The sequence below is a fragment of the Bufo gargarizans genome, chromosome 9, assembly GCF_014858855.1.
Source record: "Bufo gargarizans isolate SCDJY-AF-19 chromosome 9, ASM1485885v1, whole genome shotgun sequence".
Classification (NCBI taxonomy): Eukaryota; Metazoa; Chordata; class Amphibia; order Anura; family Bufonidae; genus Bufo; species Bufo gargarizans.
The window spans coordinates 83,615,424-83,642,608 of record NC_058088.1 but is presented as its reverse complement, the minus strand read 5'-3'; the positions used below and the strand labels follow the sequence as shown (position 1 = coordinate 83,642,608).

General features: G+C 43.4%; 1 protein-coding gene across 1 annotated transcript in view; it reads left to right on the top strand.

The window, feature by feature from the left end:
- LOC122946199 (putative bifunctional UDP-N-acetylglucosamine transferase and deubiquitinase ALG13) overlaps positions 1–26,280 on the top strand; it is a 118,176-nt gene extending 91,896 nt beyond the window's left edge. Inside the window, exons 24-26 of the mRNA XM_044305637.1 lie at positions 1,511–1,673; positions 4,054–4,336; positions 26,239–26,280. Coding sequence (XP_044161572.1) covers positions 1,511–1,673; positions 4,054–4,319 — 429 coding nt within the window. The 3' untranslated portion in view covers positions 4,320–4,336; positions 26,239–26,280. The remainder of the gene's footprint in view (positions 1–1,510; positions 1,674–4,053; positions 4,337–26,238) is intronic.
- Positions 26,281–27,185: the final 905 nt, after the last annotated feature.

The window sequence follows — 27,185 nt, the reverse complement described above, 5'->3', positions numbered from 1 at the left end:
CCCAAACCATATTTTTTTTTTTTGCCCAAACATTTTTTTTTTTTTATCAAAGACATGTAGAACAATAAATTTGGCGAAAAATTTATATATGGATGTCGTTTTTTTGCAAAATTTTACAGCTGAAAGTGAAAAATGTCATTTTTGGGCAAAAAAATCATTACATTTTGATTAATAACAAAAAAAGTAAAAATGTCAGCAGCAATAAAATACCACCAAATGAAAGCTCTATTAGTGAGAAGAAAAGGAGGTAAAATTCATTTGGGTGGTAAGTTGCATGACCGAGCGATAAACGGTGAAAGTAGTGTAGTGCAGAAGTGTAAAAAGTGCTCTGGTCATGAAGGGGGTTTTAGCTAGCGGGGCTGAAGTGGTTAAGGCAAATGGTAGGCTGAATCTACCAGAGGACACGAGGACTCCAGTGTGGGACCTGAATCTGGTCATGTCCAGTTTTTCTCTTTTGAACCTTTTGGAGGAAATACTTATTGTCTATTAAAAAAAAAATCTGTTTTAAATATTTTGTGTCCATCAAATCAGCCACAAGGGTAGGTGAGATTAATGCCTTTTTTGCCTCTCCTCCTTTTACTAACTTACTAGAAGCTAGGGTGGATATTGTGCCTGATTCAGCTTTTGTGCCTAAAGTGGTGCTGCCTTTGCTAAGTCAGAACCCTAAGAATGAGGATAGATTACATTGTTTAAAAAAGTTCTGCAGGCAGTTTTCCATCCCCTAATGTTTTTTTATTTTTTTTCCCTATTCTCTTCGTACTCTCAGGGTGCTGTCGTGGGCAAAAGGGAAATATAAGATTATACTTACCGGTAATTTGTCTTCCATGAGCCCATGACAGCACCTGCCTTATTCCCACCTTTTTATTAAAAAAATAATAATAAAAAAAATAGATGGGTAGATACTGAATAAAGGGGTATAAAAGGGAAAAAGTAAAGGAAAAAAGTGTGTGGACAATAAATTTAGCGGACGTGGGGCAGACTAATTGCTATTAACTGGTGTGCTGTAGAGGAGCTTTTTCTTTTAAACTCTCCATGTAAGTTCCTGTCCTGGATGGTAGAAGGTCTCTCAGGATGCTGTCATGGGCTAATGGAAAACCAATTACCAGTAAGTGTAATCTTATTTCTTTACCTGAAATGTAGCATTGCCTCTTGGTTGTTCAGGGTTTGGACCTGTCATCAGTATCAGTTCAGTGGGGTCCCACTACTGGCACTTCCATGGATAATCTTTTAGAAGGGGCCGCAGTGCTTGGATGCACAAGTACATTTTGTATTCTGGCTGTGCTTGGTATTGCAGCTCAATCCCAGTCATGTTCATGGTATGGTGTTGCTGAAAGATCATGTGACCAATTGATATGAAGTCACAGACTAAGAAACAGCAGTTGTAAATATTTCATATAGTATTAGTTAACTATAATTTGTGCTTTAATTTACTATACAGTACATGTGACTGCAAAACTTTTTAAAAAGCTCTAAATCAAGATCTAAAACAGCTTTTATTTCATATTCATAGTGTTATCATCAGAGCATTTGGCACCCCATGGTATATGTGCAACAGGTACCTACTCCACCACATGTTGAGCCATATCAAGGCTTTCCAGAGCCTGTTCCCATAGTTGATCAACCTCTGCCAACCATTTACAATGACAACCGGCCTGTGACAATCGAACCTGGTGGTAAGTACAATTTGATGACAAATGGACTATGAATATTCTATAGATTTTGGACTTTATAAACTAAATGCAAGCAATGTGAACCTGCTGGACATTATATATTCCATTGCTTTAATACAGCCATGTTTACAGTTTTCTGTGAGAATCTAATTTATGTACATTTTCAATCTGGCTATTTGTTTAGTTTATACCTATGATGCAACCCCAAAAATATACTTGATCCTCTTTATTGGCAGATCTCACTGCATAGCACTCGCCTAAACAGTCTTCCTAGCCTGCTCCTCTCCTCCTTGCACTGTGTGTATTCCCAGCAATCCTCTGTATATACTTCAATTCAAAAATTTTTTTTACTAGAAAGGAAATGTATAAATACAAGAGAAAAAAACAAAACCTTAGACCCCCCCCCCCCCCCCCCCTTCCCCTCAAAGTCCGGGTCTGTTTTCTGTCACATGGATGCATTTTCTATGGAGGTTATGGACACAGGTAATAGTGCATCCATATTGCAGAATTTCACAAGTTTTTTTTCAGTAGTCCCTAGTTATTTCTAATACAGGTGCTTTATATCAATTTACAGCACTGCCCCACGTCACATAAAGGCATGAAGCAAATTAAATGAGAAATGTTTCTTGCATTTTAAGCAATGCTGTAGGTGGGGCGAAGTGCACTCAGTTGGTATTGTTATACACTGGAGAGTCTGAATTTATGCCAGAAACTGACCAGGTCTGTCGGATCAGATTATAGTAAATGGGGATCCAGCGGTATGCAGCAGTATCTGGCTACACCGCATGCCGTAAACTAGTCTGGAGTATGAGCCGCAAATCTACCCTCAAGTCCCTGGAGGCCTCACTTCACAGGTTACTAAGTCTGCTTCTAGCATCTTTGTGTCAGATGCCGTAGCACACCTTAAAGGGAATCTGTTACCTGGTTTGAGCATATTAAGGTTACTACTGCCATGTACAATACGATACCTTATTTCTTGCTGTAGTCTTCATTTTTTGTTTCGCGCTTTCATTAGCGATAAAATCCACTTTGCCTGCGTGATGTAGAAGCTCCTGAGGGCAATAGCTTTAAATTTGTCACTGGGCTCGGCACATGCATGAAGGGAATGATACAATATTGGGTTTTTCTTTGGGCTTTAAAGGGATTCTGTCACCTCCCCTAACCCAAAATCTGATTTTAAAGCATTCATGCAGCACAGCTTACCTCGAATAGGCTGTGCTCTTCTATCTTGTAATCCGTGCAGTAGTTTATGAGAAAATCGATTTTTATGATTATGCAAATTAGCCCTGAAGGTGCCCAGAGGGGCGTTTTGTTCCCCTTAGTGAGCCCAGTAACGCCCCTCTTACAGTGCCCAGCCCGCCTTACTTCCGACTGCCTAACCTCCCACAGCCTCTCCTCCCCCTCCCTCACGGCCGAACGAACTCTCGCACAGGCGCAGTACCCACTGAGGGTTGCTGACTGAGGGAAGAGCGAGCATTGGACGTCACTGAGCTCGGCGCATGCCCAGTGACTAGGATGAAGCTCCTGCCCTCAGTCTCCTGCAGTGGGTACTGCGCCTGTGCGAGAGTTCGTTCGGCCGTGAGGGAGGGGGAGGAGAGGGATGAGAGGCTGTGGGAGGTTAGGCAGTCGGAAGGAAGGCGGGCTGGGCACTGTAAGAGGGGCGTTACTGGGCTCACGAAGGGGAACAAAACGCCCCTCTGGGCACCTTCAGGGCTAATTTGCATAATCATAAAAGTCGATTTTCTCATAAACTACTGGACGGATTACAAGATAGAAGAGCACAGCCTATTCAAGGTAAGCTGTGCTGCGTGACTGCTTTAAAATCCGATTTTGGGTTAGGGGAGGTGACAGAATACCTTTAATGTCATGGCTGATTAGTAAATAGGCATCATAAACAATTTACATATTTATCTCTGACTTTCATAACTTTTTTTGTACTTTTCACATAGGCATTTGAGGGCTTTTTTGCAGGTTGTTTCTGAAGGCACCATTTAATAGTCTTTATGATATGTTGGGAAGCACAGAGGGAAAGAGTTCACCAGAGGGAGCTCTCTCCCATCAAATGACCACCCCGATGCTGTAGTCACATTTGACTGTGACATCTGAGGGGGTAATGTTCGATCAGAAAGGTCTCCGATCAGGGACCTTGTTAGAGGATGTCTGTGTACAGCAGCAAGCTCCCACTGACTGTCTCCAACTCTGCTCCAAAGCGGGGGCCATGCTTAAAGCCCTGACATTTGTCCAAGGGCTTGATAAATGTCTGTGGGGAAAAATGGCACCAATCCTGCTGAAACAAAAACATCGCTGTCTAATAATTCTAAAGAGATATGAGAGATTTTGTGAGATTATGCAAGATTACGTTAACAGTTTTCCTTAATTCTAGGTCCATTTACAAATGTGGAATCTCTGCCTCCACCACCGGGACCGATGTATTACCCTTTTGTTCCTGATCCATATAACCAGCCTCCTTTAAGTGGTTTTGACCCTTGTGTGTCCGTTGTGCCTACATATCACTATGTATCACCCTGGCATCCTATAAGCCCACCTTACAGCAGTTCACCCCGAATTCATAATGCTGTAAATCCCGGTCATGTTCATCCAGTGAGCTACATAACTGCACCTGCACACTTTGTGCAACAATCGATATGAAAGCGGTAGAATTATCGGTATGTTTGTTTCATAGCACTTTAGATGTTTTTATATACATTTCAAAGTACTGGGAGTTGTTTTAAATATTGAAAATGTTTTCTTTCTTGTAACTTGTTTAGCTTTTGGTAATGTCCGGCTGAGCTGTAGTGGTCTTTGTATTTATGTACTAAAACAGAGGTGCACAACCATTTTTGGTTCAAGGGCCACATTATTCAACAACTCTAAAAGGCAGCACTAAAACACTTGACATATAAACTGCATGTTCCACTGATCAGGAGAGTAGGGGTCCCCTTTTCACTCCAGAGAGCTTTCCAAAGAGGAGGACATCATACATGTGTGTGGCACGTCACATAAAAGATGATGGGTGTTGCAGCAACCACATTTTACAACTCTATAAATGACAATGGAGCGAGTCACATGTATAGACGGCCATCACTCTAAACTTGTGCTCCTTTAGTCAGGGGGTTGAGGGATATATGGGGACACAAAGATGGCCACATAGTGCCACATTTGTATTTGCCACACCACTCTGACATGGAAACTACATGTGAGCAGCCACACATTAATTTTTGGACCCAGATGGTTGGGAACAGCACAGAATGGCTGCATGTGATTCCTGGTCTGCAGGTTGTGCACCCCTGTACCGAAACCTACTGTTACAGAGCTGTGTTCTCATATTGCACAACATACTGTGACTGTTTGGATTCATTGACAGGTTTCAGCTTCTGACTGGCAATTCTCTGTGAACTACAGCTTGTATTCAGTTTAATGGGAACTGAGTTGCATTACCAGAGAACGGCCAGTACAGTGTATGGTGCTGTGGTGGTCGGGCTTTGTACACGGTTTACTTCCTGAACCATGGCTGCAGGTAACAGTTGAGAGAGTGACAAAAAATAGAATGCGTTCCGGACGGCTCTCCTTTTCCTGGTGATGTAATGGTACTCCAAACTAGTGGTACACCCTGATCACAAAGAAACAGGTAAGGTAAGATAAATATGTATTGGCACTCATATATCAGGAATCACATAGAATACATTTTAAAACATTTATTGGTAAAATATATCAATTAATAATAGCTAGAACACAATAGTTAATGTATAAAGAATATTAAATTCATGTATAAAATATCTCTAAATATACAATCAACTAATGCATTTGACCGGATTTGATCATGTGACCCCCCCCCTGTATCAGCGATCGCAGCAGGTCAATTGATGAACCGGAAAAGGACTGTGATCGGTGGTGTGATTACACACCACCAAGCACAGTCCGAGCATTTGGGAGAGGCGGTGCTGGCTGTGGTGCTGAATGCCGCTGTCCAGGGTGCTGATTGGTGCAGAGAGAGAGGCGCGAGATTCAAACTTCCAGCGCTCCTCTCTCTCTCTCTCCCCTCTTCTTCCTGTTCAGCACCTGCACTGTCCTCACCAGGCTCCTGCGATTCCCCCCCCCCATTCGGCACCCATCACCCTCCTGCACCCATCACCCTCCAGGTAGGTTGGGGTCAGTGAGGGAGAGGCACAGTAAGGCAGGGATAGAAGGGAAAAGTTAGTTAGGAAAAAAAAAAAACTTCATCTAAACTTATTATTTTCTAGCTTTGAGACCCCCCTTGCCCCCCAGACCCCACTCTACAGTATGGTCATGACACATCCCTGGTTCGAGGCCATCCGGAAATGTCTGCATTATGCATGTCGTCGTCCCCTCCCCTTCCCCGAGGTGATCCTGCCTATGACCTTCTGTATAAGATACGGCCGGTCATCGATCACTTTGGGCCAAATTTGCGCAGGCCTACATACCTGGAAGGGAGGTATGGCGTGAAGCTGTGCAAAATTTGAGTACCTCAGGGTACACTTAGAAATTTTGTGTGTACGAGGGGCGAGATTCCCGTATTCAACCCCCAGAATGTCCCCCCACTCTGGGTGTTAGTGGGAAACTCGTGTGGGACCTTATGTACCCACTGCTAGATAAGGGTTACCACTTGTACGTGGATAACTTTTATACTAGCATTCCCTTGTTCAGGTCCCTTGCCGCCAGATCCAAGTTCACTTGTGGGACCGTGCAGAAAAATCAGCATGGCCTCCCTGCCCACCGCCTCCAGGTACCTATCCCCAGGGGTGAGACCCGTGCCCTTACCAGTGGAAACCTGTTGCTGGTCAGGTATAAGGACAAGAGGGATGTCCTTATACTGTCCACAATCCACGGTAACCGCATCACCCCTGTCCCTGTGCGAGGTACTGCGGCAACTGTCCTCAAGCCCGATTGTATCGTCTACTACAATCAGTATATGGGAGGAGTTGATCTCTCTGATCAAGTCCTCAAGCCATATAATGCCATGCGCAAAACCTGTGCATGGTTCAAAATAGTTGCGGTCTACTTGGTACAGGTTGCCTTGTACAACACTTTTTTGTACTATCCCGACGCGCTAGCAGCACAGGGACATTCCTCCAATTCTATGAGGCAGTCCTCAAGGACTGGGAAAGAGCAGGCCGGAGTAATTCGGGAATTGGAGGCGCCCAGATCGTCCCTGGCCAACATTTTCCAGGTGTGTTCCCCCATACTGGAAAGAAGGGACGAACCCAAAAAAGATGCAGTGTGTCACAAGAGGGGGATATGGAAGGACACCACCACTCAATGTGACACTTGCCCCAATCATCCGGGCCTCTGCTTTATCGATTGCTTCAGGGAGTATCACACTTTCATGGAATACTACATTTTTCTAATCCCCAACAGTCCCCTAGAGAACATAAAAAACTATGGCTCTCATACTTTGGAGACACAGAACCATTTTTTCCCCAAAAAATATTAGATTTCGTGCAGGCATCCTCAAACTGTGGCCCTCAAGATGTTGTAAAACTATAACTCCCAGCATACCCACACAACCTACAGTCATCAGCAGGACATGGTGGGAATTGTAGTTTTACAACATCTGGAGGGCCGCACTTTGAGGATGCTTGCTTAGTGTCTCCAAAGTCTGAGAGCCATACGTATTGGGCATCGCCGTGTCCGTAAAAATCTTCTCTATATAAATAACATGTATCCCCCCCCAACCCCCACCCCCCCACTGATGAACAGCGTTTTTTTTTTTTTTTGTCACCTAACATCACAAAAAGTGTAATAGCGAGCGATCAAAATGTCATTCACCCCCAATTAGTGCCAATAAAACCTCCATCTCATCCCGCAAAAAATTAGCCCCTGGATTAGTCGCCCAACAACAACAAAAAAAAAAAAACTGTTGCTCCCAGGCTATGGAGATACTAAAATAATTTTTGGGGGTTCCTAAAATGATTATAGTGTAAAATCTAAATACATTTTAAAATGTAGACATATTGGGTATCGCCGCATCTGTAAGAATCTGCCGGTGCCAAAATGCCACCCATTTTTTGGCAAAATTTCCATTTGAATACTTTTTTTTTTTTTTTTTTTTTTTTTCCGGTAATAAAGCAAGGGTTAACAGCCAAACAAAACTAAATATTTATTGCCCTGATTCTGTAGTTTGCAGAAAAAACCCATATGTGGTCGTAAATAGCTATATAGCCACACGGCAGGGCATAGAACGAAGGGAACGCCATATGGTTTCTGGATGGCAGATTTTGATGGACTGGTTTATTTACACCATGTACCATTAGAAGCTCCCCCCTGATGTAGCGTAGACTAGAAACTCCAAAAAAAAGTGACCCCATCTAAGAAACTACACCCCTCAATGTATTCAAAAGTTACTTTACAAACTTTGTTTCTACATTCGCTATTTAGTTTTGTGGAACACCTAAAGGGTTAACAATTATAGAATTAAATTTTTTTGTTACCTTGCCTCAAAGTGTAAATCGTATTTACCCTAAAATGGTCCCAAAACAACAACCACCTTATCCCGTAGTTTCCTAGATGGGGTCACTTTTATGGAGTTTCTACTCTAGGGGTGCATCAGGGGGCTTGAAAGGGTACATGGTGTAAATAAATCCAGTCCAGCAAAAACCACATGGTGTTCCCCTTCTTCTATGTCCTGTCGTGTAGTCAAATATTAGTTTATGACCACATATGGGGTATTTCTGCAAACTACAGGATCAGGGCAACCCATATTGAGTTTTGTTTGGCTGTTGACCCATTTTTTTCCAGTAATAAAGTAAGGGTTAAAATGGAAAATTTTCCAAAAAATAGAAATTCCAAAATTGTTTCTCCATCTGCCATTAACTCTTGTGGAACACCTAAAGTGTTAACAAAGTTTGTAAACCCAGTTTTGAATACCTTGAGGGGTGTACTTCTTAGAGAGAGTCACTTTTTTGGAATTTCTATTCATGGGGTGCAACGGCGGGGGGCTTGAAATGGGACATGGTATAAACAAAACCAGTCCTGCAAAATCTGCCTTGCAAAAACCATATGGCGTTCCCCTCCTATGTCCTCCCGTTTGGCCAAACAGTAGTTTACAACCACATATGGGGAGTTTCTGCAAACCACAGAATCAGGGCAACCCATATTGAGTTTTGTCTGGCAGTTAACCCTTGCTTTGTTCCTGGAAAAAATGGATTATATTGGAAAATTTTCCCAAAAATTGAAATTCTTAAATTTTATGTCCCTTTGCCATGAAGTCTTCTGGAAGACCTAAAGGGTTAACAGTTTGTAAAATCAGTTTTGAATACCTTTTAAGGGTGTAGTTTCTAAAATGGGGTCATTTTTGGATGGTTTCTATTACGTAAGCCTCACAAAGTGACTTCAGACCTGAACTGGTCCGTAAAAAGTGGGATTTGGAAAATTTCTGAAAAAATTTCAAAATTTGCTTCTTAACTTCTAAGCTATGTAACATCCACAAAAAATAAAATCATTCCCAAAATGATACAAACATGAAGTAGACATATGGGGACTATAAAGTCATCACAATTTTTGGGGGTATTACTATGTATTACAGAAGTAGTAAATTTGGGATTTTCTTATGTAAAAAAAATTAACTTTTTGACCCAATTTTAGCAGTGTCATGAAGTACAATATGTGACGAAAAAATAATCTCTGAACGGCCTGGGTAAGTAAAAGCATTTTAAAGTTATCAGCACTTAAAGGGACACTGGTCAGATTTGCAAAAAATGGCCAAGTCCTTAAGGTGAAATAGGGCTGAGTCCTTAAGGGGTTAATTTAAGCCTCATTTCAGGTCTATCTCAATAAGGGATATTTGGATATGGATTTTTTTGTAAGAACAAGATGAGTTTTATATAAACATGTGAGGGAAAGATCCAGTTTTAGTATCTGTATGATTTCAGGATAAGTAAAAAAAACAGATGTAGATTCCTACTGCCGCTTTCTTTTTTTGCGATACCTTTTTTATTATAAGTGTATATATCGTCTGTGGTGTGCATATTGCTTAGTAGCAGAAAAATTCGAAGCGATTTGCATTAAAGAATACCCTTTTATTTCAATATACGAAGTGTGTCCTTTTTGGGGGGGAGGTTTCAGTTTGTCTGTCTTTGGAGTAAAGATGTTGCATAGACGTATGTTGAATGGGGTCGCAGTGCTGGGAAACAGCCTGACTACCACCCCCCGTCAGCCAGGGGCACCCACCCCTTCAAAGGAACCCAAACATTTCTAGTTCAGCGTTCAGTCCTTCTGGTGAAAGACTGCAAAATTCAAAGATCAGTCTGGATTCCGCTCTTGACATTCTTGAAATGTGATCCCCTCCCCCCTCCAGTGGCATTCTACTTGTTCCAATGCTGCAAATATGAGGTCTGTAGGGTCTTGATTGTGAACAAGTTTGAAGTGATTAGACAGGGAGTTCTCCTAACCATTTTTGATATTATGTTCTGCTATTCTCACCTTCAGTGGTCTTTTTGTTCTGCCAATATTGTTTGGAACATGTACATTGTATAATATAAATGACGTTCGAAGTGTTGCAAGTTAAAAAAATAATAATAATAATTTCGAAAGTTCAGTGTAGAGTTAATTCTAGTTATCTTTTTAGGAAATGTGCTCCTACAATTAATGCAGCATACACACCTATGAAAGCCACTCCTTTTAAGCCATTTGTTGATTGGTTCTTTTTTGGGTTCTTAATAGAAGGGGCTATTTTCAAGCTTAGGTTAGGGTCCTTAGTGTACACTATCTGTGGTAGTGTGGGTATTAGATATCCTATTTTGTCTTTCTGGATGTGATGCCAATGTTTAATTTTTTCAATAGTTTTGTATTGTGCGTTATAAGGGAGTATTAGGCGGAAAATCTGTGTTTTCTCATTCCTAACAGTTTGTTGTGAAAAACATTTTTCTATCCATTTCTCTTGCTTTTTGTAGTGCATTATCTATCACTTTATCTGGATAATATTTAGACTGAAATCGCTCTTTTGTTTGGGTCGCTTCTTCAAATTCTTCTCAGTTTGAACAGTTCATTTTGATTCTGCGGAACTGTCCAAAAGGGATGTTTAGCAACCATGTAGGTAAGTGGCAGCTAGAGAAGAGGATGAAACTGTGCCTTGCGACTGATTTTTGGTAAGTATTACATATATTGGTCTTTCTTAGTAGTAATTAGTAGATCTAAAAATTCTGTACATTCATTATTGATGTTGAAGAGATTATATAGATTCTTATTTCCTCCAAAAAGGCATGTTGCTCCCATTGAGCCATGAAGAGATTGGCGTAGCTGGGGGCAAATCTTGTGCCCATAGTTGAGTCAATATGGTTGACGCCATCTACCAAAAATTCTATTAGTTTTTTGCTTAGGTATCCATTGGATTCCAGTTGTGCCTTCATGGATGCTATTCCCTGGTCATGGTTGATAGTATAAAGTGATTGTACATCTAGTGTACCTATTATCCAGTGGGGTTGCACTTGTATTTTTCTGTCTCTCAAAGAACAATAGCCCCGCATTTATCTGCTGGGCGATTTTTTTTTTTTTTTTTTTTTTGTTTGTAGTTCTTTAATTGCACGTATGCAGAATGCCTAAAACAGCTCACAGATAGGAAACTTAAAAACGATCCCACCGAGGAGTTCACTGAAATATTGGCCCAATATTGCAACAAAGGACTAGAACAGGGAATACTAATAGAACACGAATTCCATTACATCTTGGGGACTCAACTGAGATTACCAATCTTCTACTGCCTGCCGAAAATACACAAAAATATGACTGACCCACCAGGGCGCTCGATTATATCTGGAATTGGAGCATTAACATCAAGCCCTTCACAATATATTGATCAATTAATCCAACCAAAAGTCAAAAAGACCCAATCGTACATAAAAGATACCACACAGATTGTACAAATTTTAGAAAATCTGAAAGTGCAACCCAACTGGATAATGGGTACACTAGATGTACAATCACTTTATACTATCATCAACCATGACCAGGGAATAGCATCCATGAAGGCACAACTGTAATCCAATGGAGACCTAAGCAAAAAAATTAAATTTTTAATTGATGGCATCAACCATGTATTGACTCACAACTATTTCTTTTGAGGGGGACTACTGTTTACAAATCCGGGATACTGCCATGGGCACCAGATTCACCCCCCAGATATGCCAATCTCCTTCATGGCACAATGGGAGCAACAAAACATCATGCCCAAGCTGGGTATGGATCTGGTGCTCTGGAACAGATACATAGATGATATCATCTTCATCTGGCAGAATGGAGAGCCCGAATGACATGCCTTTTTTGGAGGAAATCAACAAGAATCCATATAATCTCTTCTCCTCCAACATCAATAATGAATGTACAGAGTTTTTAGATCTACTAATTACTACTAAAACCAATATATATGTAATACTTACCAAAAATCAATCGCAAGGAACAGTTTCATCCTCTTCTCTAGCTGCCACTTACCTACATGGTTGCTAAACATCCCTTTTGGACAGTTCCACCGAATCAAAAGGAACTGTACAAAAGAAAAACAGTTTGAAGAAGCGACCCAAATGAATGAGCGATTTCGGTCACAAAAATTATCCAGATAAAGTGATAATGCACTACAAAAAGCGAGAGAAATGGATAGAAAAATGTTTTTCACAACGAACTCGGGAATGAGAAAAAACTGCTTTTCCGCCAAATACTCCCTTATAATGCACAATACAAAACTATTGAAAAAATTATTTAAAAAAAAAACATTGGCATCACATCCAGAAAGGCATAACAATAGGATCTCTAATACCCACACTACTACAGATAGTGTACACTACCCCTAACCTAGGCGTGAAAATGGCCCCATCCATTAACCCCTTAAGGACACAGCCTTATTTTACCTTAGGACCAGGCCATTTTTTGCTAATCTGACCAGTGTCACTTTAAGTTGTGATAACTTTAAAACGCTTTGACTTATCCAGGCCGTTCTGAGATTGTTTTTTTTCATCACATATTGTACTTCATGACAGTGGTAAAATGAAGTAAAAAGAATATCTTTTATTTATTAAAAATTGCTAGTTTCAATCTCTCTACTTCTATAATACATAGTAATACCTCAAAACATAGTTATTGCTTTACATTCCCAATATGTCTACTTCATGTTTGCATCATTTTGGGAATATTTTATATTTTGGGGATGTTACAAGGCTTAGAAGTTTGGAAGCAAATCTTGACATTTTTCAGAAATTTTCAAAAACCCAATTTTTAGGGACCAGTTCAGACCTGAAGTCACTTTGTGAGGCTTATATAATAGAAACCACCCAAAATGACCCCATTCTAGAAACTACACCCCTCAAAGGTATTCAAAACTGATTTCTCGTGCATGGCATTGGGGGACACAGCACCATGGGTATATGTCCAACTACCACTAGGAGGCACTAGACACAAAAAGTGTTGGCTCCTCCCAGGTGGGCTATACCCTCTCCACAGGCACGAGGCTATTCAGTTTTAGTCTAGTGTCCGTAGGAGGCAGACCTGTCCTGCTTTTTTGCAGGTTCTGCTGTTTATTTTTATTCTTTTGTTCTCTCTTCCGCAGGTCGGTTTTTTTCCACCGTTATACCTGCTGCAGGCTGGGGCTCCATCGTGTTCCACTTTAGTTGCCCCCCCTGCGGGCGCGTACTTCGGTACCATCGCCGGTCACCCAGTCCCCACGGACTGCATCCGCAGTGGCTTGCCGGCATTCCCACGGTTCCCGTGTTGAGTCTGCCGAAGGGGTGACCGTGCTGCGCCCGAAGACATCGGATGGTGAGTATATCGGATGGTGAGTATACTCCCCTGTCCCTGTGTCCCTGCCCCAGGGTTAGGTTCCCTTCTGTGGCCAGGGGGATGGGATCCACCTTAGCTGGGGGTCCTGGGGAGCCTCTTCGTTCCTCCTAGCCAACCCCCTCCCCCTCCTGGGGGGGTTATATTCATTTTTTTCCTCCCTTCTTTTCCCCCTCGGTTGGTCTTTTCTCTCCTCCCTGGCCACAGTCTCTCCCTGGCTTCCCCGCTACTTTAGTCCCCGGCTTCTGCCGGGACTAGGCCTCATCTTCTATGGCCTGTCCCCGGCTCCCAGGTGCTCTGTTTGCCCTGATCTGCCTATCCCCAGGTGTCGCTTCTCCCCCCCTACCCTACTCACCTATTTTTATGGTTCGGTGGGCCCTCTGTCGGCCGCGGTTCGCCCCGCCCCCCTTGCTCCATTCCCGGCCACCTCATAAATCGAGGCCCCGGCTTTTGGGCCTGCTAGGCCGCAATCTTCCCGGCCCCTCCCCCTTGCTTCCCGGGCTTTTCTGAGCCCCGCCCGGCCCTCGGGAGGAGCTATCTCCTCACCCTTTCCTGGGCTAACATGTTTTTTCTGTTGGAGGGGGTGGTTAACCCCTCGATTGCTTCATGTCCCCTGCAGCCCTACTGACCACCTCTTTTTTGGGGAACAGCTGCTGCTGCACCTCTTTGGGGGAACACTGCGTCCGGGTCAGGATAGACAGCCTCTGCTGGCTGCTTTTTGAGCATCTCTTCTCCCAACAGCTCCTCGGTCGCCACGTGTTTTCACGTGCGTCCGCTGTCTACAATGGCTGCCATGTGGTCATCGTGTCCCTGCTGGTGTGCAGTACCTCTTCCCAGATCCCATTGTTTTCCCTGAACAATCTTTTTGTGTAGGTTCCCCATGAATGGGTCCCTCCGTGTCAATGCCATGGGAACCTTGGCCGACTCTCCCTGGCAGTGTCGCTGGAACGCTACCAACCCAAATTGCGGCCACCTCTGCCCTCCCAGGGTCCTCCCTGCAGATGGGGCATGCTCAGTTAGGGGTACCTGCACCCGGGTTCGGCGAGGGGTAGCTCACAGTACACCCTCGGGTGGTCTCAACGGGGTCCCACCCCTCCTCGGCATCCTCGGATCCCCCCCAGGACAGGCCTGAGGCTGGTGACGAATCCTTCCTGTCACCCCATCCGTTGCCTCGGGGGACACCTCTGCACCGATTCCCTCGGAACAGAGCATCAGGCGGTCTTCCTCCATATAGAAGCCCTCTGGGAGGTCAAGACTACGTGCACGGAGGAACCTCTCCTACCTAAACAGGGTTGGTATCCCCTCTAGTGGATTTTCGGATGGTGCTCCCCTGACCGCACAGGTATTCAACCGCACAGGTAAGGCAGCCGTCCCCGTGTTTAGCATACTGAGTCACCTACACGGTGTCTGATACGTACGCCTTCTCCTTAACAGGGGGGTTCCTGCACCACTGCCATAGGCTGTCCCTGACAAGCCTTCCTGGTTCCCCTATACCAGGGGTTATCCTCTACACATTTGAGTGTTTCCGTGGGGTTCCCATCCTGGTGTTGGTGTTCGCCACTCTACCTCATTACAGGGAGTTCCTGTTCTGGGCAAGCGGTTAGCTCGGCTATCGCCTCCTGTAGGTTGGTGAGTTCAGAGCAATTGTACAGCCGCCTTGCCCCTTTTCTTAGGTAGTGTACCTACAGGAGCCATTACTCCTGGCTGGCTCTATGGTGTTCCATACAGCACTATTTCTCCCTTCCGGGTGAGATATACAGGTCGCTTCAATTGCCGTTGCAATTGCACCTGTCTGTTCCCAGCCACTTTGCTCCTGTCATAGGTGGAGTACCTACACCATCTCCTGATGCTGTAGCCGATTCCCCTGGCTTGGCGCTATGGTGTTCCATGCGACACTATTTCTCCCTTCCTGGCGAGATATACAGGCTGCCTTTAATTGCCGCTGCAATTGCGCCTGTCTGTTCCCAGCCAATTTGCTTCCTTCACAGGTAGAGTACCTACGCCATCACCGGTGCTGTAGCCGATACCTCTGGCGGGCTCTGTTGTGTTCCATGCGGCAACATTTCTCCCTACGGGCGGAATATAGAGGCCACTTTCAATTGCCGTAGAATTGCCCCTGTCCGGTTCAGTTACCTGTCTGTTCCCTGCCGCCTTGATCCCTTAACAGGTGGAGTACCTGAGCCATCTCCGGATGCGGTAGCCGTTCCTCCTGTCCGGCTTTATGGTGTTCCATGTGGCATTTTCTCTCCTTACAGGACGAGATATTGAGGCCTCCTCCTATTGCCGTGGCCATTGCACCTACCTCATCATAGTGTGCACCAAACGGCCATCTTACTCCCTTCATGGGTAGAGTCCCTGAACCGTCTCCGATGCTGCAGCCGTTCAACCTGTCTGGCTTCTAGGGTGTGCTATGCGGCCCTGTTTCTGTTGCCATTGCACCTACCTGATTGTGGTGTGCACCTGTCTTGTTCTTTGTGGTACCGTGCGGCCCTACTGGGTTCCATTGTTAACGCGGTTGCTGTTGCACCTCTCTGGGTCTAGGGTGCACCATGCGGCCACATTGCTTCGATCTTAAATGTAGTTCCTCTAACACAGCCATATTTCTACTTTACAGGTTGTGTACCTGTACCCTCCGTATGCTGTCTCATTCCCAGATGCTGTGGCTATGTTTCCACTCTCCTTAGTTGGCAACATGCAGCCACTTTCCCCATATTTTAGGCGTGTGTTTGTAGTACCCCAAGCGCTGGGCCCTGTGGTGCGGTCTGTAGCTCAGACAGTTTCTGTATCACTGGGTGTTTTCTGCCCACGGGTTCTAATCTGTGCTGCGGATGTTGGTTCCATCCATTTGGTTCTTCCATACATCTGCCACTCCTTTACTGTCGCGCTCATTGGTCTCCTTCTACCTCTCAAGGCACTGTCTGCACCAGGCCCCCTTCGTTCAGCGTGTGCATGGTTTCCATGTCTGGCAGGTGTGGGCCAGCCCAACCCCCACCTTGTCGGTCTACTGCTACTTCTGGTAGCTCCAGTATATGACTGATCTGTCTGATCCGGCGGGTGGTCCTCATTCAACCACGCTCCCTACTCCGTGGCCAGGTGGTTGTTGGCCTTCGTGCTGTAGTTGCTCTTGCCTTCTCTTTACGGTACTACGGTATGCTGTGCTCCGCGTTACCCCATGTTATAGGGGAGTACTCGCGTTGTTTCCTAATTGCTGAGCGGCCCATTCCTGGTGAAGTACAAGGATCTCCACTGGATCTTCTACCTTGTTTGGACGCGTAGCTGGTGGCATCGGCCGCGGCTGCGGTTTTCTGTCATCGCTGTATGTCCGCCACACGGAATCCTTCTGGGTCCACGGCTTTTATCATTGCTGGACGTCCTCCCTGATGGGTCAAGGACAGGACCTCTGAGCGCCACACACACCTGTCTGAATTTTCAGCTGCTTGCTCTGGTATCGGACAGGGCCCCGTAGTTCCTTTTGGGTCCAGGTGTTTTCGGTATTCCCTTGTATTTTCTGCTTAGTTGTGCTACATGGCGGAGGGGCAGTCCTCTTGGACCTTGCCGTCGTCTGCACCTGTCTGGTGCTTTCTCCCCCCTGGAAGTTTTCTGTATGCCGGTCGCAGCTGGTTTCTACATTTCTATGTAGGCTACCCCGGTTTTTTCATGGCGACTTCTGCATTCCTTATGCATATGGATGTCTGTCGTTTTGTGGTACATCCCGAGCTGCTGTACTTGCCCTCTCTGGGACAATGTTTAAGGTTTGCTGGTCAATATTCTTGGTACGGCTAGTTGTCCATGGCCTATGCCCCTTCCCCTATGGTGGTTTCTTTTCGCCTTTCCTGGATATTCTGGCTTGCGTTGTCTTCTGGTGGTTCAGCTTCTGGTTCCTTGTGAGCCCATACTGGGTACTCCTTTCTGGAGTCCCTGTCCCTGTTCATTTGAGGTCCTCTTGGGATTTGTGTCTCTTTTTCCAGCCTCCCACGTCAAGTACCTGGTATTGAGTGGTTTAGTGCTGCGGTTTGCAGTTCCACCGTATGGTCTCCTTCGGGAGGGACCTCCTCCTGTTGTAGGACCTTTCCTCTTTAGGTTTTTTGGAGTGCTCTCCTTCTACTCCCATGTCTCTCAGTCCAGTGTGTCCTGCCGAGGTTGCCTGGCCTGTATCTGGCTTCTTTTTTCCATGCTACTTCACATGCCCAGTGTTTCCTCTGGTCTTACGCTTCACGGTGATATCTTGTTTTCGGAGGCTTGCGCCTCGTCTCCTGTTTTTGGGGACGCAGGAGCTATCGTTCTTTTCCTGGTTTTTTACCTACAACCCCCTCCTTCTCCAGGGTTGGCGGTTTCCTCTAGCAGCCTTGGGTTTTCACCTTTACATGGGGCGCTTAGCTTCTTTCCTGGCCTTGCGGTGAGGGGAGTCCCCTCCCTTCACATGTGAGCCTTGCTATGGCTCCCCCACTCGTTTGGTTTTCAGTGCTTCCCTGTTTCTTTTCTCCCCTGGCCTTTCAGGGGATGGCCACAGGTTTTTTTGGGTCTGGAACAATGTAGAGCGTTGGGTAGTTTCACCACGCGGTGCTGTCCTAATTTTTTCTCCAGCCCTTGGCTGCGCTCTGTTTCCTTTTGCCACCTTCTTGCATTTGGGATTTTCTTTCAGTCATTTGTCCTGGGGTGCTGGCAGTCTTCCCTGCTTCTTCTGAGGTTTCTTCCTTGTTATGGAACCTCTTGCCCATCTCGTGTTTTTTCCCGTTGGGTCACATGGTTCTCCTGCACCTGTATGCCCAACCGGTGGCGCGTCTCTTCTTTTCCCTCCCTCAGGGACTGCTTTGGGACGTCCCATGGTGCTGTGTCCCCCAATGCCATGCACGAGAAAATTGGATTTTTTGTACTCACCGTAAAATCCTTTTCTCGTAGTAGGCATTGGGGGACACAGATCCCTCCCTATGTTTTTTCTTCCGCTTCTCCGGGCTGGTCTCTTGATCTTTCCCGGTACGGGAGTTGTTGGTTCCTTGCTTTTCTTCTCTCTCCTACTGCTTTTGGTACAAACTGAATAGCCTCGTGCCTGTGGAGAGGGTATAGCCCACCTGGGAGGAGCCAACACTTTTTGTGTCTAGTGCCTCCTAGTGGTAGTTGGACATATACCCATGGTGCTGTGTCCCCCAATGCCTACTACGAGAAAAGGATTTTACGGTGAGTACAAAAAATCCAATTTTTACAAACTTTAACACTTTAGGTGTTCCACAAGAATGAATGGAAAATAGATATACAATTTCCAAATTTCACTTTTTTGGCAGATTTTCCATTTTAATATTTTTTTTTCAGTTACAAAGCAAGGGTTAACAGCCAAACCATACTCAATATTTATGGCCCTGGTTCTGTAGTTTACAAAAACATCCCATATGTGGTCGTAAACTGCTGTACGGGCACACGGCAGAGTGCAGAAGGAAAGCAATGCCATATGGTTTTTGGAAGGCAGGTTTTGCTGGACTGTTTTTTTTTGTTTTTTTTGACACCATGTCCCATTTGAAGCCGCCCTGAAGCACCCCTAGAGGAGAAACCTCCAAAAAGTGACCCCATTTTAGAAACTACGGGATAGGGTGGAATTTTTTTTGGTACTAGTTTAGGGTACAACAATTTTTGGTTGCTCTACAGGGAGTGCAGAATTATTAGGCAAGTTGTATTTTTGAGGATTAATTTTATTATTGAACAACAACCATGTTCTCAATGAACCCAAAAAACTCATTAATATCAAAGCTGAATATTTTTGGAAGTAGTTTTTAGTTTGTTTTTAGTTTTAGCTATTTTAGGGGGGATATCTGTGTGTGCAGGTGCCTATTACTGTGCATAATTATTAGGCAACTTAACCAAAAACAAATATATACCCATTTCAATTATTTATTTTTACCAGTGAAACCAATATAACATCTCAACATTCACAAATATACATTTCTGACATTCAAAAACAAAACAAAAACAAATCAGTGACCAATATAGCCACCTTTCTTTGCAAGGACACTCAAAAGCCTGCCATCCATGGATTCTGTCAGTGTTTTGATCTGTTCACCATCAACATTGCGTGCAGCAGCAACCACAGCCTCCCAGACACTGTTCAGAGAGGTGTACTGTTTTCCCTCCTTGTAAATCTCACATTTGATGATGGACCACAGGTTCTCAATGGGGTTCAGATCAGGTGAACAAGGAGGCCATGTCATTAGATTTTCTTCTTTTATACCCTTTCTTGCCGGCCACGCTGTGGAGTACTTGGACGCGTGTGATGGAGCATTGTCCTGCATGAAAATCATGTTTTTCTTGAAGGATGCAGACTTCTTCCTGTACCACTGCTTGAAGAAGGTGTCTTCCAGAAACTGGCAGTAGGACTGGGAGTTGAGCTTGACTCCATCCTCAACCCGAAAAGGCCCCACAAGCTCATCTTTGATGATACCAGCCCAAACCAGTACTCCACCTCCACCTTGCTGGCGTCTGAGTCGGACTGGAGCTCTCTGCCCTTTACCAATCCAGCCACGGGCCCATCCATCTGGCCCATCAAGACTCACTCTCTCATTTCATCAGTCCATAAAACCTTAGAAAAATCAGTCTTGAGATATTTCTTGGCCCAGTCTTGACGTTTCAGCTTGTGTGTCTTGTTCATCTGGTGGTCGTCTTTCAGCCTTTCTTACCTTGGCCATGTCTCTGAGTATTGCACACCTTGTGCTTTTGGGCACTCCAGTGATGTTGCAGCTCTGAATTATGGCCAAACTGGTGGCATCTTGGCAGCTGCACGCTTGACTTTTCTCAGTTCATGGGCAGTTATTTTGCGCCTTGGTTTTTCCACACGCTTCTTGCGACCCTGTTGACTATTTTGAATGAAACGCTTGATTGTTCGATGATCACGCTTCAGAAGCTTTGCAATTTTAAGAGTGCTGCATCCCTCTGCAAGATATCTCACTATTTTTGACTTTTCTGAGCCTGTCAAGTCCTTCTTTTGACCCATTTTGCCAAAGGAAAGGAAGTTGCCTAATAATTATGCACACCTGATATAGGGTGTTGATGTCATTAGACCACACCCCTTCTCATTACAGAGATGCACATCACCTAATATGCTTAATTGGTAGTAGGCTTTCGAGCCTATACAGCTTGGAGTAAGACAACATGCATAAAGAGGATGATGTGGTCAAAATACTCATTTGCCTAATAATTCTGCACTCCCTGTATACTACACTTTTTGTGAGGCAAGATAACAAGAAATAGCTGTTTTGGCACCGTTTTTATTTTTTGTTATTTACAACATTCATCTGACAGGTTAGATCATTTGGTATTTTTATAGACCAGGTTGTCACGGACGTGGCGATACCTAATATGTATACTTTTTTTTATTTATGTAAGCTTTACACAATGATTTCTTTTTTTAAGCAAGAACAATGTTTTAGTGTTTCCATAGTCTAGAGAGCCATAATTTTTTCAGTTTTTGGGCGATTACCTTGGGTAGGGTAAGATTTTTGCGGGATGAGATGACTGGTTTTATTGGCACTATTTTGGGGTGCGTGTGACTTTTTGATCGCTTGCTATTACACTTTTTGTGATGTAAGGTGACAAAAAATTGTTTATTTAGCACAGTTTTTATTTTTTACGGTGTTCATCTGAGGGGTTAGGTCATGTTATATGTTTATAGAGACGGTCGATATGAACGCGGCGATACCTAATATGTATACTCTCCCTCCCCCCCCTCCCTCTTTTTTACCCAATTTTTTATTTTATTTTTTTACTTTATTTGGGGAAAATTATGTTTTTGTTTATTTTTACTTGAAACTTAATTTTTGGGGGGAAACTTTATTTTTTCAACTTTTTTTTTTTTTTTTTCACTTTTTTTTTTTTGTCCCACTTTGGGACTTAAACTTTTGGGGGCGTCTAATCCTTTGAAATGCATTCCAATACTTCTGTATTGGAATGCATTGGCTGTATGAGTAATACTGTGTATTACTCATACAGATTCCAGGGGGCTGGATCTCAGGCTCGTCACCGGAAGGCAGCGTGATGCCTTCCTTAGACATCGCGCTGCCTTCCATGTCATCGGGTCTCCCCCACAGCCGCGTGGGGACCCGATGGCACCGCCACTCGCCACCACCGCAATAGATGAAAGCCGCAAACCGCAGGTCTGAATTGACCTGCGGTTTCCGGCGATCGCTGACATGGGGGGGGTGGTCAGCGATCAAGTACCAGGACATACCTGTACGCCCTATGTCCTGAAGAGGTTAAGAACCCAAAAAATAAGAACCAATTAACAAATGGCTTAAAAGGAGTGGCTTTCATAGGTGTGAATGCTGAATTAAGCCTCATGCACACGTCCGTGGAGCACTGACAGTGTGATGCCGCCGCAGTACAGTAATACACTGTTATAGGTCATACCAGTGTATTACTGTACTGCGGCAACAGGAAGCGCACGGTGTCATAGCAACCAATGACGTGTTCCACGGACGTGTGCATGAGGCTTTAATTGTAGGAACACATCATTTCCCAAAAAGATGACGAGAATGAACGCGACACAGAACTCGTTCTTTCGAAATTTTTCTTTTTTTTTTTTTACTTGCAACACTTCGAACGTCATTTATACTATACAATGTACATGTTCCAAACAATATATCGGCAGAACAAAAAGACCACTGAAGTTGATATGTTCTGCTATTCTCACCAAAATCAAAAATGGTTGAGAAGCACTCTAAGCACTTCAAACTAGTTCACAATCAAGACCCTAAAGACCTCATATTTGCAGCATTGGAACAAGTAGAACGCCATTGGAGGGGGTGAGATCACATTTCAAGAATACAGACGGATCTTTAGTCCTTCTGGTAGAAGACTGCCAAAGTCAAACGCTGAATTGGAGATTTTTGGGTTCTTTTGAAGGGGTGGGTGCCCCTGGCCGACGGGGGGGTGGTAGTCAGGCTGTTTCCCAGAACTGCGACCCCCCTCCTTGGCCGAGGGTTCCCATCCAATATACGACTATGCAACATATTTACTCCAAAAGACAAACTGAAACCTCCCCCCCCCCCCCAAAAAAAATTGTTCTGCTACTAAACAATATGTACACCACAGACGATATATACACTTATAATAAAAAAAGGTATCGCGATCGAAAAACACACAAAAATCGCATAATAACCGCATTAAAGCGGCAGTAGGGATCTACATCTGTTTTTCTACTTATTCTGAATCATAGATACTAAAACTGGATCTTTCCCTCACATGTTTATATAAAACTCATCTTGTTCTTACAAAAAATTCCATATCCAAATATCCCTTATTGATATAGACCTGAAATGAGGCGTAAAGTAAATTGCATCTTAAAAACTGCCATCAACTTCCAGACTTGATTTTATAAAAAAATCGAAATTGAAAAATGTTTTATTGAATTATTTTATTGATAAACTATTATAACAGCAAAGCAACATGTGCAGCTGAAAAACTATAGCGTACCTTTTTACAACTGACCATGTACTAAGCAGAAAAAAACACACAAGTACTGAAAAACACAAGAGAATCGCAACAGAGTGAGAATCTGTTTTTATTGTAAAATCCAGTCCATTTTTTCCAGACATTCTGGATGGCACAGATATAAAATCCGGCTGACCATACACATCAAGTGTAGCCACTGATGAAGGAGAAAGCGGAGTCTCAAACACTTTTGGCATAGATTATACACTTGATATTTGCCATAATAACTGGGGACAGTATGGAAAATACCGACTAATGGTAAAGTAAGTGAAGCGCTTCACTGAGACACCTAAAAAGAGCTGTAGTCCGGAGTGGGTACGCTACATTAGTAATCAATTAGCCAGCCTACTCCCACTACCTGTGCTTGTGAAATCTGGGACACGTGGGACGCCAAACACATGGAGCAGATAGCCCAGCCAGCAGAGACACCGGGACCGCTGCAGACAAACAGCTGGACATAGTACCCCATCGACAATGTGTACAGCGGAACCCACCCGCCTTACAAAGAATTCAAGTAAGGAATAATCAACCTTCCCTCCTAGTACGATTTCATGTACCAACTGAGGTAAGCTTACCGCTTTGAACTCTACTTGGGACGCCACGAATGAACGCTTTCCTCATAACAGTGAGTATAACAAATATTGTTGAAATAAGTTTGAATACTTATGCTGACTAATGAATGAACATTAGAGAAGTATATGAAGAATACCTAAAAAACAGCATGTGACAAGAACTAACACAACTAATAAAATATAAGAGAGCTACTTTTAAAGGAGACTTTTTACAGCTAACTCCATGGATTGCATTCTACTATACCAACTGTAAAATCTGATTGAGTGACAGTAATAAACACAAAACGGGTAGCCCCACCACTCAGTGTTTTTAAAAGAAAAAATGTTATGCTCATTCATCATTATTTTTTTCCTCATTTATATATGCTGCGCCATAAGCTATTTTTACAACTATAGTAAAAAGATACTGGGCGCACTCTGACTAATGGAACCTAATAGTTTAATTAAAATACAACATATACACTTCAATAAATTAAGATAAGCATAATATTACATACAATTACAATAAAAATAGATTCCTCAACCTATTGGTACCAATTTGGGTCTATTTGATTAAGATGAATGGCCTCTGGGTATTCAGGGTATGAAAAGTCCTTGAAAAAAATGTCCTTTGGGGAGAAAAACTTTATAAATAGATCTCAGCAGAACAAGTTGTTTCAATCGGATAGTGGTGCAGTGGTTATATAGAGCGGCGTCCCGCTATTGCTCACTGTTTCGCTGCAGCACTGAGTTCCGCTGCTGTGTTAGTCCTTTGGTTTTCAGGGATTTCTCCGGCGGTCCGCGGTTCCCTGGCTGTCTTTCCGGCGCCGCTCCGTAGATAAAAGAGCCGGCGCTTGGATAATTTTGCAGCCTCCTTTTCTCGCGCTGAGCTCGCTGTACAAATGAGCGTGTTCAGCTCGTGCAGTCCGTTCTCAGAGAGTGCGCGTCGGGTCTGTTGTTGAGACAGAAAAGGTTCCAATGCCAGCGGTATTTTAGTGCATGGCGTCCAAGTATAACAGGGGGTCCTGGCACCAAACGCGTTTCGGGGTCTATTGTTACCCCTTCCTCAGACCACTGAAATTATCCAAGCGCCGGCTCTTTTATCTACGGAGCGGCGCCGGAAAGACAGCCAGGGAACCGCGGACCACCGGAGAAATCCCTGAAAACCAAAGGACTAACACAGCAGCGGAACTCAGTGCTGCAGCGAAACAGTGAGCAATAGCGGGACGCCGCTCTATATAACCACTGCACCACTATCCGATTGAAACAACTTGTTCTGCTGAGATCTATTTATAAAGTTTTTCTCCCCAAAGGACATTTTTTTTCAAGGACTTTTCATACCCTGAATACCCAGAGGCCATTCATCTTAATCAAATAGACCCAAATTGGTACCAATAGGTTGAGGAATCTATTTTTATTGTAATTGTATGTAATATTATGCTTATCTTAATTTATTGAAGTGTATATGTTGTATTTTTATTAAACTATTAGGTTCCATTAGTCAGAGTGCCCAGTATCTTTTTACTATTGTTTTATTTGTTTAAAGGAAGGGTGTTTTCCTTTTTACTGAGAGCACCTCCCGTGTCGGCACCAATCCAGTGCGCCACTTTTCTTCCTTTTTATTTTTACAACTACATTGACCTCATGTGCCGACTCAATAGCGCACCATCTCCAGCGCAATTTACAAACTAGGTCGACTGTATCGCCAATCATACCAACAAATATATTAGTTGATTGTATATTTAGAGATTTTATACATTAATTTGATATTCTTTATACATTATCTATTGTGTTTTAGCTATTCATTGATTAGATTTTACCAATAAATGTTTTGAATTTATTCTATGTGATTCCTGATATGAGTGCCAATACATATTTCTCTTACCTAACAGTTGATAGAGGTCTGACATCTGGCACTCTCACTTGTTTAAGGTCATATCTTAAAGTGTTATCAGAGTTCAGGGTATAGTAAGCACCAACCACTATAGATTGCTGAGGTTTTAAGTTTCCAAGATTCCAACCAGTGTACTTTACCCCAATAACCAGGTCTACTTGGTCTCCATTCTTAGCAGGGGGTTGGCTGAGCACATACTGTCAGTCTCCATGTTGGGTGCATATGGAAACGTGAGCTAAATATTAAGATTTTGGATAGTAAAAAAATAAAATAAAATATGCATTCCACAAAGGACAGATCTGAAGAAAATTCTAAGACACATTTGAAATGTTACCTTGTGTCTCTTTTATGAAAGGAAAGGTGAGAACCCCTGTAGAGTGAATGGGGGGGGGGGGGGGGGTTAAGCTAAGGGCAAAGTTAGCAGTGGACCCCTAGCAAATCTGGAAAACCTCAGCTGAGGTCTGCAATAATAGTAGTAATAGAGTAAGTGAGACATGCCTCAGAATACCTTATCCTGAAGATTTTAAAATCTAATCCTAGTTCCAAACAAATGCCTGTTGCTCTGGGATGAAGTATTGCAAGTCTTTATACTGGTTGCAGACAATAGGCAATACACTGTACTGTATGTATTGTTACTGACAGTTAAAAAGTATAATTTCTTTTTGTATGGTGTGAAGTTTTCCCGTTCTTGACTTAGAAGCTGAAACTGACAGGTGACTGCAGGAGCATAATCACTTCATCATCATTTCTTTGTCTTTGAAAACACAGAAAAAAACTCACTTAATGGAACATCTGCATGATAGGTAGAGGAGTCTTGTTAACAGGTCATTAAAACTGCAAATTGTTAATTTTTGCATTGTTTTTCTATTTATAGAGATCTTCCTGTTTTCATACCATAACTGATTCTTCTGCGAAGAGAACACTGACTTCAAATTTACATTATGGCACTGAACAGGGTGGCTAGGACTGGAGGTACTAAAAGTAGATACAGTTTTTTACTGTACTGGAGGGCCGCAGTTAGCTCATTGTGGCAGTTCTTTATTTTCCATAAAGACCATCATAAAACGGCTGCTAAAGACTTCTCTGCACAGACGACTACCTAAGCTCTGTTTGATCACAGAGGGCTGCTTCTGACCTCATATTTATCACCCCTCATGTGGAAAAGCAATCGGTATTCTTGGACTCCCTCATCCAAAACGTTGCTGAGAAAGTCCCAAGTGCTGTTGAACTGTAAAAGACCACAACTCCATTATCTAAACAGTTTTTTTGTTTTACCAGTCTACATGTTTTAGTATTGAAGCACTATTAGTCTTTAAATGTGTCCCCTACTAAGAATGTTTTGCATTATTTTTGGGTGTTTTTGTGTTATTTTTATATCACTTTTTTCACCATAGGGAGTAAAATTTGGCGTTCTATCACTTTCACTATAAATAAATAAATAAGAAAGCATGAAAACCTTATCTGATCTTTCATTATTTTAACTGAGATTGCTTTACCACTGCCCGATGGTCATTCAGATACTCATTGGCGATAATCTGCTGATTTTAAAGGTGCCACCAATTATCCAATGAACGAGCAAAAAGCTTGTTCATTGGGTAATGGGATGTGTGGGCACCTAAATTATCATTTGCTGACAGCAGATTGTGCTGTCTGTGGGCAGTAGAGTGCCATTTAAACAACTTTTCTGTGTGAGGATGAGCCATGTGATTAGCCATCGTTCCTTTCCATACTGGGGAAGAGATCGCTGCATCGTCTGCTCAGTTGATTAGTAAAAGGGCCTTGACACTGGGTTCACACATGAGCGTTTTACAGCGAGTTCCT